We start from the raw sequence: 14,875 nt of genomic DNA, 5'->3' as shown, positions 1-14,875 counted from the left end.
GCTTTTCAACTCCCCAATGATGCAAGCAGATGAGAATAATGACACTTTTTCTCTTGGATGACATGCCTACTCATTGCAGATTAACTGCTAGGAACCAATTAGGTAGACTCACTGGAGGACACAACAGCATAATGTGGGCCAGCCTTGAACTTGCAACCATCTGGACGTGAGTCAAAAGCATGAGCCACTGAGCCATGCTGCCTCCAACACCTAGTAGTTTTGGTTTCAGCTGGAACCAAGAAGTTAATGATTTTGATTCTTCAACAAATTAGTAGTGAAATTAATACAGATAAATAAACTTAAGGTCTGTATTGTAAATTGTAAACTTAGACATCATTTTTTGTATTTTAAATTGTTTCAGTATGAAAACTTTAATTATACAGCTGATGACCTCTTCATTCATTCTTTGAGGACCAGCACAACCTGATGGTTGACTCACGATCTAATGGTCTTGGATTGGAATTTCTGTCACATTGAACATGCTTGCTTTTTGAGCTGTGGGGGTATAGTAATGTGATGGTCAATCCAACTATTTGTTCATAAAAGAATGGCCCACAAGTTGATGGAAGGTGGTGTTGACTAACTGCCTTCCTTCTAGGCTGTCAGTGCTAAATTGAGGAGGGCAAGTGCAGATGGCCCTCATGTATTTTGTGCAAAATTCAAAACAAAATCAAAGCCATTTTATTGAAGCTTGCCATGAAGTTAAAGACTAGATCACTTCAATATTAATACTGTAAATATATTATTATAGTAAAATGGCGTATATTATTAACCAGTTTGAAGGGCCATGTCGGTCGTGTTCACCCTTTTACCCATGAGAATGTTATAATGTAACAGTCAGTCCTACCATTTGTTGGTACAAAATAGCCCAAGAATTGATGGTGTTGACTATTTATCTTTTATTTAGTTTGTCATATCAAAATTAGAGGTAGCTGGCACAGATAGTCCTTGAGTAACTTCACACAAAATTAAAGGAAGAAAGAAACAAACTTTGAACTACCAGTTACTAGATATTTAAAAGTTTATAAATACTTTACTGGTCAAAGCTATGATTTAAAGAGATAACTAGAAACATCATAAAAATTTATAAGTATGTATATATTTTTACTATAATCTCCAAATTATAAAAGTTTTAAGCTTTCAAATTAATACCATTCATTGTAAGAAGGGTGGTAGATATTTCTCAAAAAAAAGTGTGAAGATGCTTTTGTAATTTTCAGCAATTACACCAACAAGTAGGCGAAGAACTTAATATCATGCGGCAAACAGTTTCACAGAAGGATATAGAATCTCGTCAGAGGCAAAGCATGTTGGAGTCGAAGATAGAGGAACTTGAAATTTATCAAAAAACCTTACCTAAAGGTCAGAGATTTTTTCATAACAAGAACTTTGATAGTAAATGTAAACAGATTTAGAATACAAATACGTTTAAAAATAACAAGAATGAATAGTAATTTTGTTTATATTGTAGTGACCCCAAAAAATGTCATTATATATTACTCATCAGAGGACCATTCTTTGAATTATGTAAACCAAATGAAAATCAGGTATAATTCTTATGGTATTAATGTGACTTTTTATTTCCTTACATTAGGAACATTAGGTGTAATAAATGGAGAAACAATAGCTACTCCTATGCCACCACCACCACCTCCACCTCCTCCACCATTACCTATAAGTAATGGTGGTCAGTCAACTGGAATACCACCACCTCCAGGACAGATGGAATCTCCTACAGATGGTAAAATCAATTTTGAGAGTGAAAATTAATTAAAACAATTTAACCTTTATATAAAAACGTGAATTTAAAAATTTTGTGCAATAAAAATAACTGTTGTTTTCAGTTGTATTTACACATATGAAAAACCTTTATTTCAGTATTTAGATAAAACGTTATAATTTTAAATAAAGGTACTCACAGAAGAGACCAGTGATTATAAGGAAACCTGGATCATTTACATGGGTCATTTATTTTGGTGATCGCTAAAACGTCTTACACTGTGAGAAAAGTTGAAATTTGTAATTAATTTTATAAAAAAAAATTAAAGTTAAAGTGTAGTAATAGAATTTTTTTATTAACAAACATGAACAAATTCATGATGATGAGAAACCCACTTGAAATAAAAATGTACCTCAGGTTAACAGATGGTTACTTTGTTAAACTGAAGATGACCGAGGAAGGCCGAAACATTGTTCTCTGCTTATCAATAAAAGTGTTAATACCCGTACCAGCCGTTCTGAGATACAAATATGAACAAAGTTATTAGTATGAATTGAATTCTAAAATATCTGGGTGAAAAACCAATGTGTGTGTATTTCATAAAAATTGTACAAAAATGTATGACATAATAAAAATTAAACCATAGATCAATCCTAAAGTAAGATTTTGTGATTATGCAAATTTTTTTTGAAAAGCTAAGTGAATTCCAAAAATTGTCCACCAATTAAGAACCCACGCACAAAGATAGGAAAAATAAGAAACTGTTGGAAAAATGTCTGTGTTAAGTGGTTAAGCACCTGTTTGTTTCTGTTTTTCTTTTTCACTTGCAGCCATGACAATCAAGAAAAGATACCAGACAAAGTACAAATTACCTACTCTTAATTGGATAGCACTTAAGCCTACCCAAGTTAAAGGGACTGTATTCAGTGAAATGGATGAAGATAAGTTGTACGAGGTGATCACGGAAAAGTTTTGCCTGAAAACTATTTGTTTTTTAACTTTGTGTAACATGGTTATGTATTTTGTACTTTGGTGTTTCAACTCTTTCTGCAGTGTATTAATTAACAAAACATTTAATGTTTCACAAAATAATTTAAAAACTGGCTTTTGGCAAATTATAAAATAATTGCAGGCACTTTTGAGGAACTCAGTATATTTTTTAAAATAAAATGATTATTTGCAAATTCTCACAAAATGTGTCAAAATATTTTGATTGCTAGAAAGTTGTATAAATTTAGTTATCATACGTTAGAATTAATTTTTTTTACCTTACTGTTATTGTAAGGCTATAATGTTTTCAGAGAATATTTAATATTTTCTAGTGGAGCATGGAGTGGTGACATATTAAAATATGAGCTTTGTTAACCCTTTGAGTGCATAATTAAATTTCCAATGGGTTTTTAGAAAGTGTTAATTACTTGCTAAAAATCAAATCTATAATTAGACTTGTTTTTAGTACACTTTGTTCACTGATGTTTGAGAAATTTAAAGATAAGTGAGTGTTCTGATTGTCACACTGAGGAAAAGTCGTTTTTTCTACCTTGTGGTAAATCTGATTGTAACATCAAATAAATATAAATGTTAATTTCAATAAATTTTATTTATAATATCTGGAAGGTTAAGAAGTCACTTAAAAATATTAAAGGCCATTAAAAGAACTGCTGTTTTTTTGTATTTTTTAAAAGTTTTATTAGTATGTGTAAATTAAACTGAACTGGCACATTTTGTTATAGGCCTAATTAAAACTTGTGATTTGTAGTAGGTTTTAATAAGTTTCTCAAAGCACGTCGCAAGTTTTACCAACTTGAGGAAGGTACTTATGTAAGTTGGTTTATTTGAGTTTTACCAACTTGAGGAAGGTACTTATGTAAGTTGGTTTATTTGCAGCTTATTGATTTCTCTGATTTTGAGGAACATTTCAAACTGAACCAGCAGGGTGGTTTTGCTGACCGAACAGAGGACGTTAATTGCAGTAAACGTTTCAAGGTAGGTTGGAATCATATGAGCACAAGAGTACTGACTACAGAGCTCTACCATAACAATTTGAAGTATTTTAAATTTGATACACTTATAAAAGAGAACTGTTACTGAACAAAATATAATTATTTAAAATTGTATAATTTAATTATTATTAATCTCTGACCAAAACAAGCTAGTAAGAAAATAAAAAATTAAACCAATGATGAACATGGCTAATTTAATATACCATTTTTTACTTATATTGCCCAAATTGGATTGCTTCATCAGTTGGGTACTCTAACTATTGTAATATTTTGGGCCATAATTCTTATAATGTGTCACGATATATATACAGTTTGGGAACTTTTGGTTAGTCACAAATTTGTATACTTTTAATAAAAATACATAATTAAAAAAAAAATAAATACAGGGCAATACTCCAAAAGACTTCTGTCTTGACCTGAAGACAAAAGATGTCAGTCTTTCAAAATGTGTCACTCTGAACTGCCCATTTCACTTTTGTTCATCATAGTTACTGTGCCTAAAAGAAAAATGAAGAAAGTAGTTATAGTCTATTCTCTATCTTCCAAGTAATTTTAGAGGTGTGGCATGCTGCTCTGTCTGTTTACAGAACGTTGCACATGTGGTACAGGATGCTTGGATCAGATACGGGCAAGAGATCGTCCTATAAAATATAAGGACAGAAATTCTGTGGAAATGAACAGTCCTGGAACAAATACAATATCAAAGAATTAGTGTTATTTCATCACTGTACCTTTTCTTGTACATCAGTTGTAAACGCATTGAAGGAAACCTGTTCACGAACTTGCTATAGTTTGCTGCGTATCCAGAAATTGTGAACTTTGACCACCTGATAAGGCTGCAGACCTCCACTATTTGAGGGGTTTGCAACTTGCTTTTGTTCACTGCTATTCATTTGAGCAACTCATCTAGTATACTTGAATCTATTTTAAAGCATTTACACTATGCCTTAGCTTAAATATATCACTTTTGCAAGTGTTGATAAGGCTTAATAAAGCTGAAGAACAATGTGTATCAGGTGACAGTAGAGGGTCTCTAAAGAGTTTTTATTATGAGATCTCAAGATCAGTAATGATACGGCAGGTGGTTAAGTATCAAGTATTATAAGTATTATATAACAAGTTGCCCTTACATCCAATATGCGTATCCAGAAATTGTGAACTTTGACCACCTGATAAGGCTGCAGACCTCCACTATTTGAGGGGTTTGCAACTTGCTTTTTGTTCACTGCTATTCATTTGAGCAACTCATCTAGTATACTTGAATCTATTTTAAAGCATTTACACTATGCCTTAGCTTAAATATATCACTTTTGCAAGTGTTGATAAGGCTTAATAAAGCTGAAGAACAATGTGTATCAGGTGACAGTAGAGGGTCTCTAAAGAGTTTTTATTATGAGATCTCAAGATCAGTAATGATACGGCAGGTGGATGGACCAGCTTCCAATTCGTCTAGTACTTTAACATGGAAGTATATCAGTTTCCACATATTTTAACTATATTTGTGATTAATAGGTTGACAAAGTTTGCTTGTCCAGTGTTTTTATATTGTTTTTGTATTGGATATGCAGATGTGATATATCCAGCTAAAGCTGAATCAACCTTTAAACTCTTGGTTAGGTCCACTTAGTAATTGTAGATTTGCTTAAGATATTGATCAAAGAGTCTTACTGACTGAGTTTTAATGTTAGGCATAATAATAAAGCTGTAAACAACCAATTATACAGTTTTCATCCTCATAATAAGTGTGACTTTATGCATTTCCAGAGAACTTGTGGCACCCAACAGAAATATTGAAATGCTCTTTGTATCTGAATTGAAATTCACTGTGGACACATTAAGAAGGATATATGAAAACTGTTTACAATTAAACATTAATTTTATAATTGCTGTTTAGGTCTTTTGTTTTAGTCTTTTTTACAGCTTTTTGTGCACAACAATTTTAATATTTTACATTATATACTAATTGAGAAATGTTTTATTTTTTTAACTTCCTTATACCCTGTTTTTTCTTTGACTTTTTAATACACCAGAAAAAGTCTGATCAGGAGTTACTATTTTTTAAACAGAAGTCCAGTGAAGTGTGTGTTTTCTATTAGTTTTAATTCCCAGATGTCATATTTGATAGGGCAAGAATGGATCTTTTAATACGTATTGAGTAGAAATTACAATTTTTATACCATGTTTCTACCTCAGAATATGACGTTTTTGGTTAAATTCATAAATGTTTTAATTTTTTTTTGTTAGATTCTGTAACCTACTAATTCCAAATTTTGTATGTGATAAGTTAGGGTCAAAAGCTATTTATGTTTTTATATTTTAACTTGAAGCATCTAGTATTTTCTTGTAGTATGACTAAAACTAGTACAAGTACTCTTGAGACAGCTGGTATTGGTATTAAAACATTAATTAAAATAAAGTACATAACATTGTTTTGACCTTCTTAGGTCATCATCAGGTTAACAAAGAGAGAGCTTGCAACTGATCATTGTCGGGCACATGTCTCGGGGATGAGTGTGTCCAGTAAACACAAAATTGATTCAAAAACCAGGTACAAAACTAAAGTCCATACTATGTAAAAACTACACTGACAAACACAACACCAACATTACTTATAAAATACAATGCAACAACTGCCACGACATCTATATTGGAGAAACAAGTAGAAAAATGGAAATCGGATTCAAAGAACACAAAAAAACACCCTCACGCATTTTTGAACACTGTAAATCAGATAAACACAACATAACCATAGAAAATACCCAGAAATTAAGTAGGGAAACAAATATAAACAAATGCAAAATTAAAGAAGCCCTACTTATACAACTAAAACCAAAATTAAACCAATATAAAGGAACATCTTTATACCTATACTAATTGATAACCTAACATCCAACTGCAACGCCCCCTACAATCCCATACCCATTTACACTCGTTCGTAAGACGTGTCTGGCGATGGTTAACTGCAATCTCTCTTTGTTAACCTGAAGATGATCTAAAAAGGTCGAAACGTTGTTCTCCACCTTTATTTTAATTGTTTTAATACCCATACCAGCTGTCTTGAGAGTACATTTTTTACTTCAAATGGGTTTCTTGTCATCACAGAAAAAGCAGTGCAAGTTTCTACAGCTGTATGTAGATTATATAAGGTTATTTACTATTGCAACAAATATTCTCATAAAGTAAAAACATCAGTTGATTTTAAATGAATATAAAATAACTTAATTTTGTAAAGAATTTATCAAATTATCAAGAAATTATTGTTTTGTTTTTATTTCTTATCTAAGAAATGTTTGTTTGTGCAGGTACCAGAAAAAATAACAATGCTAGAACACAACCGTTTGCGAAATGTGGCCATCTCCCGTCGTAAGCTAGAGTTATCGAACGAGGAGGTGGTTCGAGCAGTCAGTGCTCTTGATTTAAATACACTGAACCAGGAGTATGTGGAGCTACTTCTACGGATGGTTCCAAATGACAAAGAAGTAAGAAGTTTCTATGAATATAATTTTATATCACTGCTTACTAAATCCTTGGATGACAGACAGAAGTAACAATAATTCTTATTTCATTTTTATAAAGAGGTTAAACTGCTTGACTTTCAACCTGTTGGTTTCAGGTTTGAATCCCATCACCAAAGTTACTTGCCCTTTCAGCTATGGAGGTGTTGCTACATAATGACCAATTCCAGTTATTGGTGGATGGGATTAACTAGCTACCCCCTCTCTCGTCTATAACCCCTAAATTAGGGACAACTAGCACACATAGTTCTTCTTAGTGTCAAACAAAAGTGAACTAATGAATCATTTGGTGCTTGCAAAAAAAGTGTAAGCTCTTTCATTTCCTCACGGATAAAATCCTCAAACAATATTTAGTAGAGTAGAGATGTCACTCATTACCTCTGTTGTTTAAGTCTGTTTATGAATATAGTGATAACTGGTTACTTTAAGACATCAGTAGTTTAGTGATAGATGCATTTGCTAGTTCTTCGACAAAAATGATACTAGTGAGGTGAAATCTCACTGTGTAGCAAACAAATCAGTATGTTATAATTCTTTAAGTCTTTAAAAGCAATTATGTTGTTACGTTAAATATTACAAGACAGATCTACAGTTAAGTTATTGTCTGACAAGTTTATAAAATTTCAGCTGTCAAGGACAAAAATGTATTTTTATTCACAATTTTATGTAATATTTTTCGTGGGGAGATTTAAAGATCAAATCTTAGTCAATTTATGAAGTCACAAAATAGCAAAGTAGACAATAATTGCAGAGTGACTGTGAATCATGATTTTCAATTTATGGAGTTACATGAGTAAACTGAAATGTATTTAGAGAGCATATGGCTTAGTGGTTTGCTTATATATGTGAGTTATACATGGTCAGGTGGTTAGGGCATTTGACTTGCAATCTGAGGACCATGGGTTCAAATCCCTCTCTGTCAAACTTGCTTGATCTTTCAGCCATGCAGCAGTTATAATGTGATGGTCAATCCCATTATTCTTCAATAGAATAGTAGCACAAGAGTTGGTGATGGGTGGTGAAGACTAGCTGTCTTCCTTCTGGACTTTTGCTACTAAATTAGGGATGGCTAGTGCAGACAGTCCTTATGTGGCTTTGATAAAATTCAAAATAAACAAACCCAAACTTAACCCAATAATTTACTGAAGTTTTACTTCTCCTGAAATGGAGGATTTGTTTGTAAATGTTTGTGCAGAACTTACTTGAGGGTTGTGTACACTACCCATCCCTAATAGTGAAGATAGTGACTGGAGGGAAAGCACCCATTGACTTCTTGGGCAACTCAAAAGAAATAGTGTGATTTAACCATTGCTTTTATAATGCACCTATGGTGCCCTAAAGTATGAAGCTCAATTTTTTTTTATACTTGTAATGGGGCATAGATCATGGGACCTTCTAACTGTTGGGCTGTACTCAGGTCTGAAGGGAAAGAAATAAACATTTTATAATAATTAAGACACTTAAAAGGGACTCAAACCTCTCTAGTTAAAAATTAATCAGTGTGAATTTAACCCATTTTAAAAATTTGGAAATATAATCCCTCTTATAAAAGTTTACAGACTTTATATAATAGAGGTTATTTAAAACCTGTGCCAGAATGTTTTTAATAATTGAAACAAGTTACGTACCAAAGTTTTACAATATATAGTTTTACAATGGCACAAAGAAATAACTAATGTCACCATAGTCTGTTATGCTTTTTCACAAGTTAGGTATTCCACTGATAAAGCTGTACTTTGTAAAAGATAAAATATTACTTACTATTTGTTGACAGAAAATAGTATTTCTTTTGCATTTTTTAGTTCTTTGATTTTGTTTTTTTGCTCAACTTTACTGAAAAACAGTTTTCTCTGTTGAAAAGTTTTTTTAAACCAGATGTCACTGTATAAATCTTTTTAGGTAAAGGCTTACAGAGAATATGAAAAACAGAAAAGGCCAGTAGATGGTTTAACAGATGAAGACAAGTTTCTTTTGTCGGTAATTAAGTTTTATTCTAGATTTATAGTAATTTGTTCTTTAGATATAAAGTTACTGATGAACAATTAGTTTTAGTTACATTCCATCACGCTTTCATGGCATCAAAATATAAATTTTACTAGGACATCAACTATGTTGCTTCAGTTAAGATGTACATATTTACAATTTTAATAGAATGTAATAATATGTCATGGTTATTTGTTAAAGGCATAGGAAATGTGTGAGTTTGACATTTAAAGAAAGAAATAGAATGTAATAGTATTCTATGGTTATATTGTTAAAGACATAGGAAACGTGTGACTATGACATGGAAAGAAAGAAATAGAATGTAATAGTATTCTATGGTTATATTGTTAAAGACATAAGAAATGTGTGACTATGACATTTAAAGAAAGAAATAGAATGTAATAGTATTCTATGGTTATATTGTTAAAGATATAGGAAATGTGTGGGTATGACATGGAAAGAAAGAAATAGAATATAATAGTATTCTATGGTTATATTGTTAAAGACATAGGAAATGTGTGACTATGACATGGAAAGAAAGAAATAGAATGTAATAGTATTCTATGGTTATATTGTTAAAGACATAGGAAATGTGTAGGTATGACATGGAAAGAAAGAAATAGAATGTAATAGTATTCTATGGTTATATTGTTAAAGACATAGGAAATGTGTAAGTATGACATGGAAAAAGAAAGAAATAGAATGTAATAGTATTCTATGGTTATATTGTTAAAGACATAGGAAATGTGTTGGTATGACATGGAAAAGAAAGAAATAGAATGTAATAGTATTGTATGGTTATATTGTTAAAGACATAGGAAATGTGTAACTATGACATTTAAAGAAAGAAATAGAAGTGTAATAGTATTCTATGGTTATATTGTTAAAGACATAGGAAATGTGTAACTATGACATGAAAAAAGAAAGAAATAGAATGTAATAGTATTCTATGGTTATATTGTTAAAGACATAGGAAATGTGTGACTATGACATGGAAAGAAAAGAAATAGAATGTAATAGTATTCTATGGTTATATTGTTAAAGACATGGGAAATGTGTAACTATGACATGGAAAGAAAGAAATAGAATGTAATAGTATTGTATGGTTATATTGTTAAGACATAGGAAATGTGTAGGTATGACATGGAAAGAAAGAAATAGAATGTAATAGTATTCTATGGTTATATTGTTAAAGACATAGGAAATGTGTTGGTATGACATGAAAAGAAAGAAATAGAATGTAATAGTATTGTATGGTTATATTGTTAACGACATAGGAAATGTGTTGGTATGACATGGAAAGAAAGAAATAGAATGTAATAGTATTCTATGGTTATATTGTTAAAGACATGGGAAATGTGTGACTATGACATGGAAAGAAAGAAATAGAATGTAATAGTATTCTATGGTTATATTGTTAACGACATAGGAAATGTGTTGGTATGACATTTAAAGAAAGAAATAGAATGTAATAGTATTCTATGGTTATATTGTTAAAGACATGGGAAATGTGTGACTATGACATTTAAAGAAAGAAATAGAATGTAATAGTATTCTATGGTTATATTGTTAAAGACATGGGAAATGTGTGGGTATGACATGGAAAGAAAGAAATAGAATATAATAGTATTCTATGGTTATATTGTTAAAGACATGGGAAATGTGTGGGTATGACATTTAAAGAAAGAAATAGAATGTAATAGTATTCTATGGTTATATTGTTAGACATAGGAAATGTGTGAGTATGACATTTAAAGAAAGAAATAGAATGTAATAGTATTCTATGGTTATATTGTTAAAGACATAGGAAATGTGTAACTATGACATGAAAAGAAAGAAATAGAATGTAATAGTATTGTATGGTGATATTGTTAAAGACATAGGAAATGTGTGACTATGACATTTAAAGAAAGAAATAGAATGTAATAGTATTCTATGGTTATATTGTTAAAGACATAGGAAATGTGTGAGTATGACATTTAAAGAAAGAAATAGAATGTAATAGTATTCTATGGTTATGTTGTTAAAGACATAGGAAATGTGTGAGTATGACATTTAAAGAAAGAAATAGAATGTAATAGTATTCTATGGTTATGTTGTTAAAGACATAGGAAATGTGTGACTATGACATAGAAAGAAAGAAATAGAATGTAATAGTATTCTATGGTTATATTGTTAAAGACATAGGAAATGTGTGAGTATGACATTTAAAGAAAGAAATAGAATGTAATAGTATTCTATGGTTATATTGTTAAAGACATAGGAAATGTGTGAGTATGACATTTAAAGAAAGAAATAGAATGTAATAGTATTCTATGGTTATATTGTTAAAGACATAGGAAATGTGTGACTATGACATTTAAAGAAAGAAATAGAATGTAATAGTATTCTATGGTTATATTGTTAAAGACATAGGAAATGTGTGACTATGACATGAAAAGAAAGAAATAGAATGTAATAGTATTCTATGGTTATATTGTTAAAGACATAGGAAATGTGTGATGACATGACATAGAAAGAAATAGAATGTAATAGTATTCATGGTTATATTTGTTAAACACATAGGAAATGTGTAACTATGACATGAAAGAAAAGAAATAGAATGTAATAGTATTCTATGGTTATATTGTTAAAGACATGGGAAATGTGTAACTATGACATGAAAAGAAAGAAATAGAATGTAATAGTATTGTATGGTGATATTGTTAAGACATGTAGGAAATGTGTAACTATGACATTTAAAGAAAGAAATAGAATGTAATAGTATTCTATGGTTATATTGTTAAAGACATAGGAAATGTGTAACTATGACATGAAAAGAAAGAAATAGAATGTAATAGTATTCTATGGTTATATTGTTAAAGACATAGGAAATGTGTGACTATGACATAGAAAGAAATAGAATGTAATAGTATTCTATGGTTATATTGTTAAAGACATGGGAAATGTGTAACCATGACATGAAAAGAAAGAAATAGAATGTAATTGGTATTGTATGGTGATATTGTTAAAGACATAGGAAATGTGTGAGTATGACACAGAAAGAAAGAAATAGAATGTAATAGTATTCCTATGGTTATATTGTTAAAACATAGGAAATGTGTAACTATGATTATGAAAGAAAAGAAATAGAACGTAATAGTATTCTATGGTTATATTGTTAAAGACATGGGAAATGTGTAACTATGACATGAAAAGAAAGAAATAGAATGTAATAGTATTGTATGGTGATATTGTTAAAGACATGGGAAATGTGTAACTATGACATGAAAAGAAAGAAATAGAATGTAATAGTATTCTATGGTTATATTGTTAAAGACACGGAAAACGTGATGCATTATGACATTTAAAAGAAAGAAATAGAATGTAATAGTATTGTATGGTGATATTGTTAAAGACATAGGAAATGTGTGAGTATGACATTTAAAGAAAGAAATAGAATGTAATAGTATTCTATGGTTATATTGTTAAAGACATGGGAAATGTGTAACTATGACATTTAAAGAAAGAAATAGAATGTAATAGTATTGTATGGTGATATTGTTAAAGACATAGGAAATGTGTGAGTATGACATTTAAAGAAAGAAATAGAATGTAATAGTATTGTATGGTGATATTGTTAAAGACATAGGAAAATGTGTGAAGTATGACATTTAAAGAAAGAAATAGAATGTAATAGTATTCTATGGTTATATTGTTAAAACATAGGAAACGTGTGAGTATGACATTTAAAGAGAAAGAAATAGAACGTAATAGTATTCCATGGTTATGTTGTTAAAGACATAGGAAATGTGCGACTATGACATAGAAAGAAAGAAATAGAATGTAATAGTATTCTATGGTTATATTGTTAAAGACATGGGAAATGTGTAACTATGACATGAAAGAAAGAAATAGAATGTAATAGTATTGTATGGGTGATACTGTTAAGAGCACATAGGAAATGTGTGTGAGTATGACATTTAAAAGAAAGAAATAGAATGTAATAGTATTCTATGGTTATATTGTTAAGACATAGGAAATGTGTGAGTATGACATTTAAAGAAAAGAAATAGAATGTAATAGTATTGGTTTGATACTTATTAAAAGACATAGGAAATGTGTGAGTATGACATTTAAAGAAATAGAATGTAATAGTATTGTATGGTGATATTGTTAAAGACATAGGAAATGTGTGAGTATGACATTTAAAGAAAGAAATAGAATGTAATAGTATTGTATGGTGATATTGTTAAAGACATAGGAAATGTGTGAGTATGACATTTAAAGAAAGAAATAGAATGTAATAGTATTCTATGGTTATATTGTTAAAGACATAGGAAATGTGTAACTATGACATGAAAAGAAAGAAATAGAATGTAATAGTATTCTATGGTTATGTTGTTAAAGACATAGGAAATGTGTGAGTATGACATTTAAAGAAAGAAATAGAATGTAATAGTATCTATATGGTTATGTTGTTTAAAGACATAGGAAATGTGTGACTATGACATAGAAAGAAAGAAATAGAATGTAATAGTATTCTATGGTTATGTTGTTAAAGACATAGGAAATGTGTGAGTATGACATGGAAAGAAAGAAATAGAATGTAATAGCATGTCATGGTTATTTTTCAGCTAACCAGAGTTGAAAGGTTAAACCAGAAACTGAACATTATGAGCTACATCGGAAGTTTTGATGAAAATATTGAACTTCTCACACCGGTGAGTGAAAACTGAATACTGTTCATATCAAGTGTAGCTGTGAATTTTAGTTGTTGTTGTTTTTCCTGTTGGTGTCAAGTGTAACTGTGAATATTAGTTGTCGTTGTTTTTCCTGTTGGTGTCAAGTGTAACTGTGAATATTAGTTGTCGCTTGTTTTCCTGTTGGTGTCAAGTGCAACTGTGAATATTAGTTGTCGTTGTTTTTCCTGTTGGTGTCAAGTGTAACTGTGAATATTAGTTGTCGTTGTTTTTCCTGTTGGTGTCAAGTGTAACTGTGAATATTAGTTGTCGTTGTTTTTCCTGTTGGTATCAAGTGTAACTGTGAATATTAGTTGTTGTTGTTGTTTTTCCTGTTGGTGTCAAGTGTAACTGTGAATATTAGTTGTCGTTGTTTTTCCTGTTGGTATCAAGTGTAACTGTGAATATTAGTTGTTGTTGTTGTTTTCCTGTTGGTGTCAAGTGTAACTGTGAATATTAGTTGTCGTTGTTTTCCTGTTGGTATCAAGTGTAACCTGTGAATATTAGTTGTTGTTGTTGTTTTTTCCTGTTGGTGTCAAGTGTAACTGTGAATATTAGTTGTCGTTGTTTTCCTGTTGGTGTCAAGTGTAACTGTGAATATTAGTTGTTGTTTGTTGTTTTTTCCTGTTGGTGTCAAGTGTAACTGTGAATATTAGTTGTCGTTGTTTTTCCTGTTGGTGTCAAGTGTAACTGTGAATACTAGTTGTTGTTGTTGTTTTTCCTGTTGGTGTCAAGTGTAACCGTGAATATTAGTTGTTGTTTTTTTTTTGTTGAGCGTCAAGTGGTGGATTTTTTATTTACTGCACACACGGTGTGAAAAGCCATTGTATATTTTTTTTCAGTAAATGATTTGTTGGTTAAAAAAGAAATAATCTGGCAAAATCAGTACAGAAAATAAAAGGTGAACATGACAGTATTTTTACTTTGGTGGAC

The 14,875-nt window shown here is 30.6% G+C and overlaps 1 protein-coding gene across 1 annotated transcript in view; it reads left to right on the top strand.

Annotated features, from left to right (window-relative positions):
• Window positions 1–14,875, top strand: part of LOC143234547 (formin-like protein) — a 93,790-nt gene that overhangs the window by 61,469 nt on the left and 17,446 nt on the right. Inside the window, 7 exon segments of the mRNA XM_076471978.1 lie at window positions 1,221–1,362; window positions 1,595–1,741; window positions 2,551–2,675; window positions 3,608–3,706; window positions 7,026–7,202; window positions 9,138–9,215; window positions 13,838–13,924. Coding sequence (XP_076328093.1) covers window positions 1,221–1,362; window positions 1,595–1,741; window positions 2,551–2,675; window positions 3,608–3,706; window positions 7,026–7,202; window positions 9,138–9,215; window positions 13,838–13,924 — 855 coding nt within the window.

The sequence above is a fragment of the Tachypleus tridentatus genome, chromosome 12, assembly GCF_004210375.1.
Source record: "Tachypleus tridentatus isolate NWPU-2018 chromosome 12, ASM421037v1, whole genome shotgun sequence".
In the NCBI taxonomy this organism is placed as follows: Eukaryota; Metazoa; Arthropoda; class Merostomata; order Xiphosura; family Limulidae; genus Tachypleus; species Tachypleus tridentatus.
This window is presented reverse-complemented; position numbering and strand designations above follow the sequence as displayed.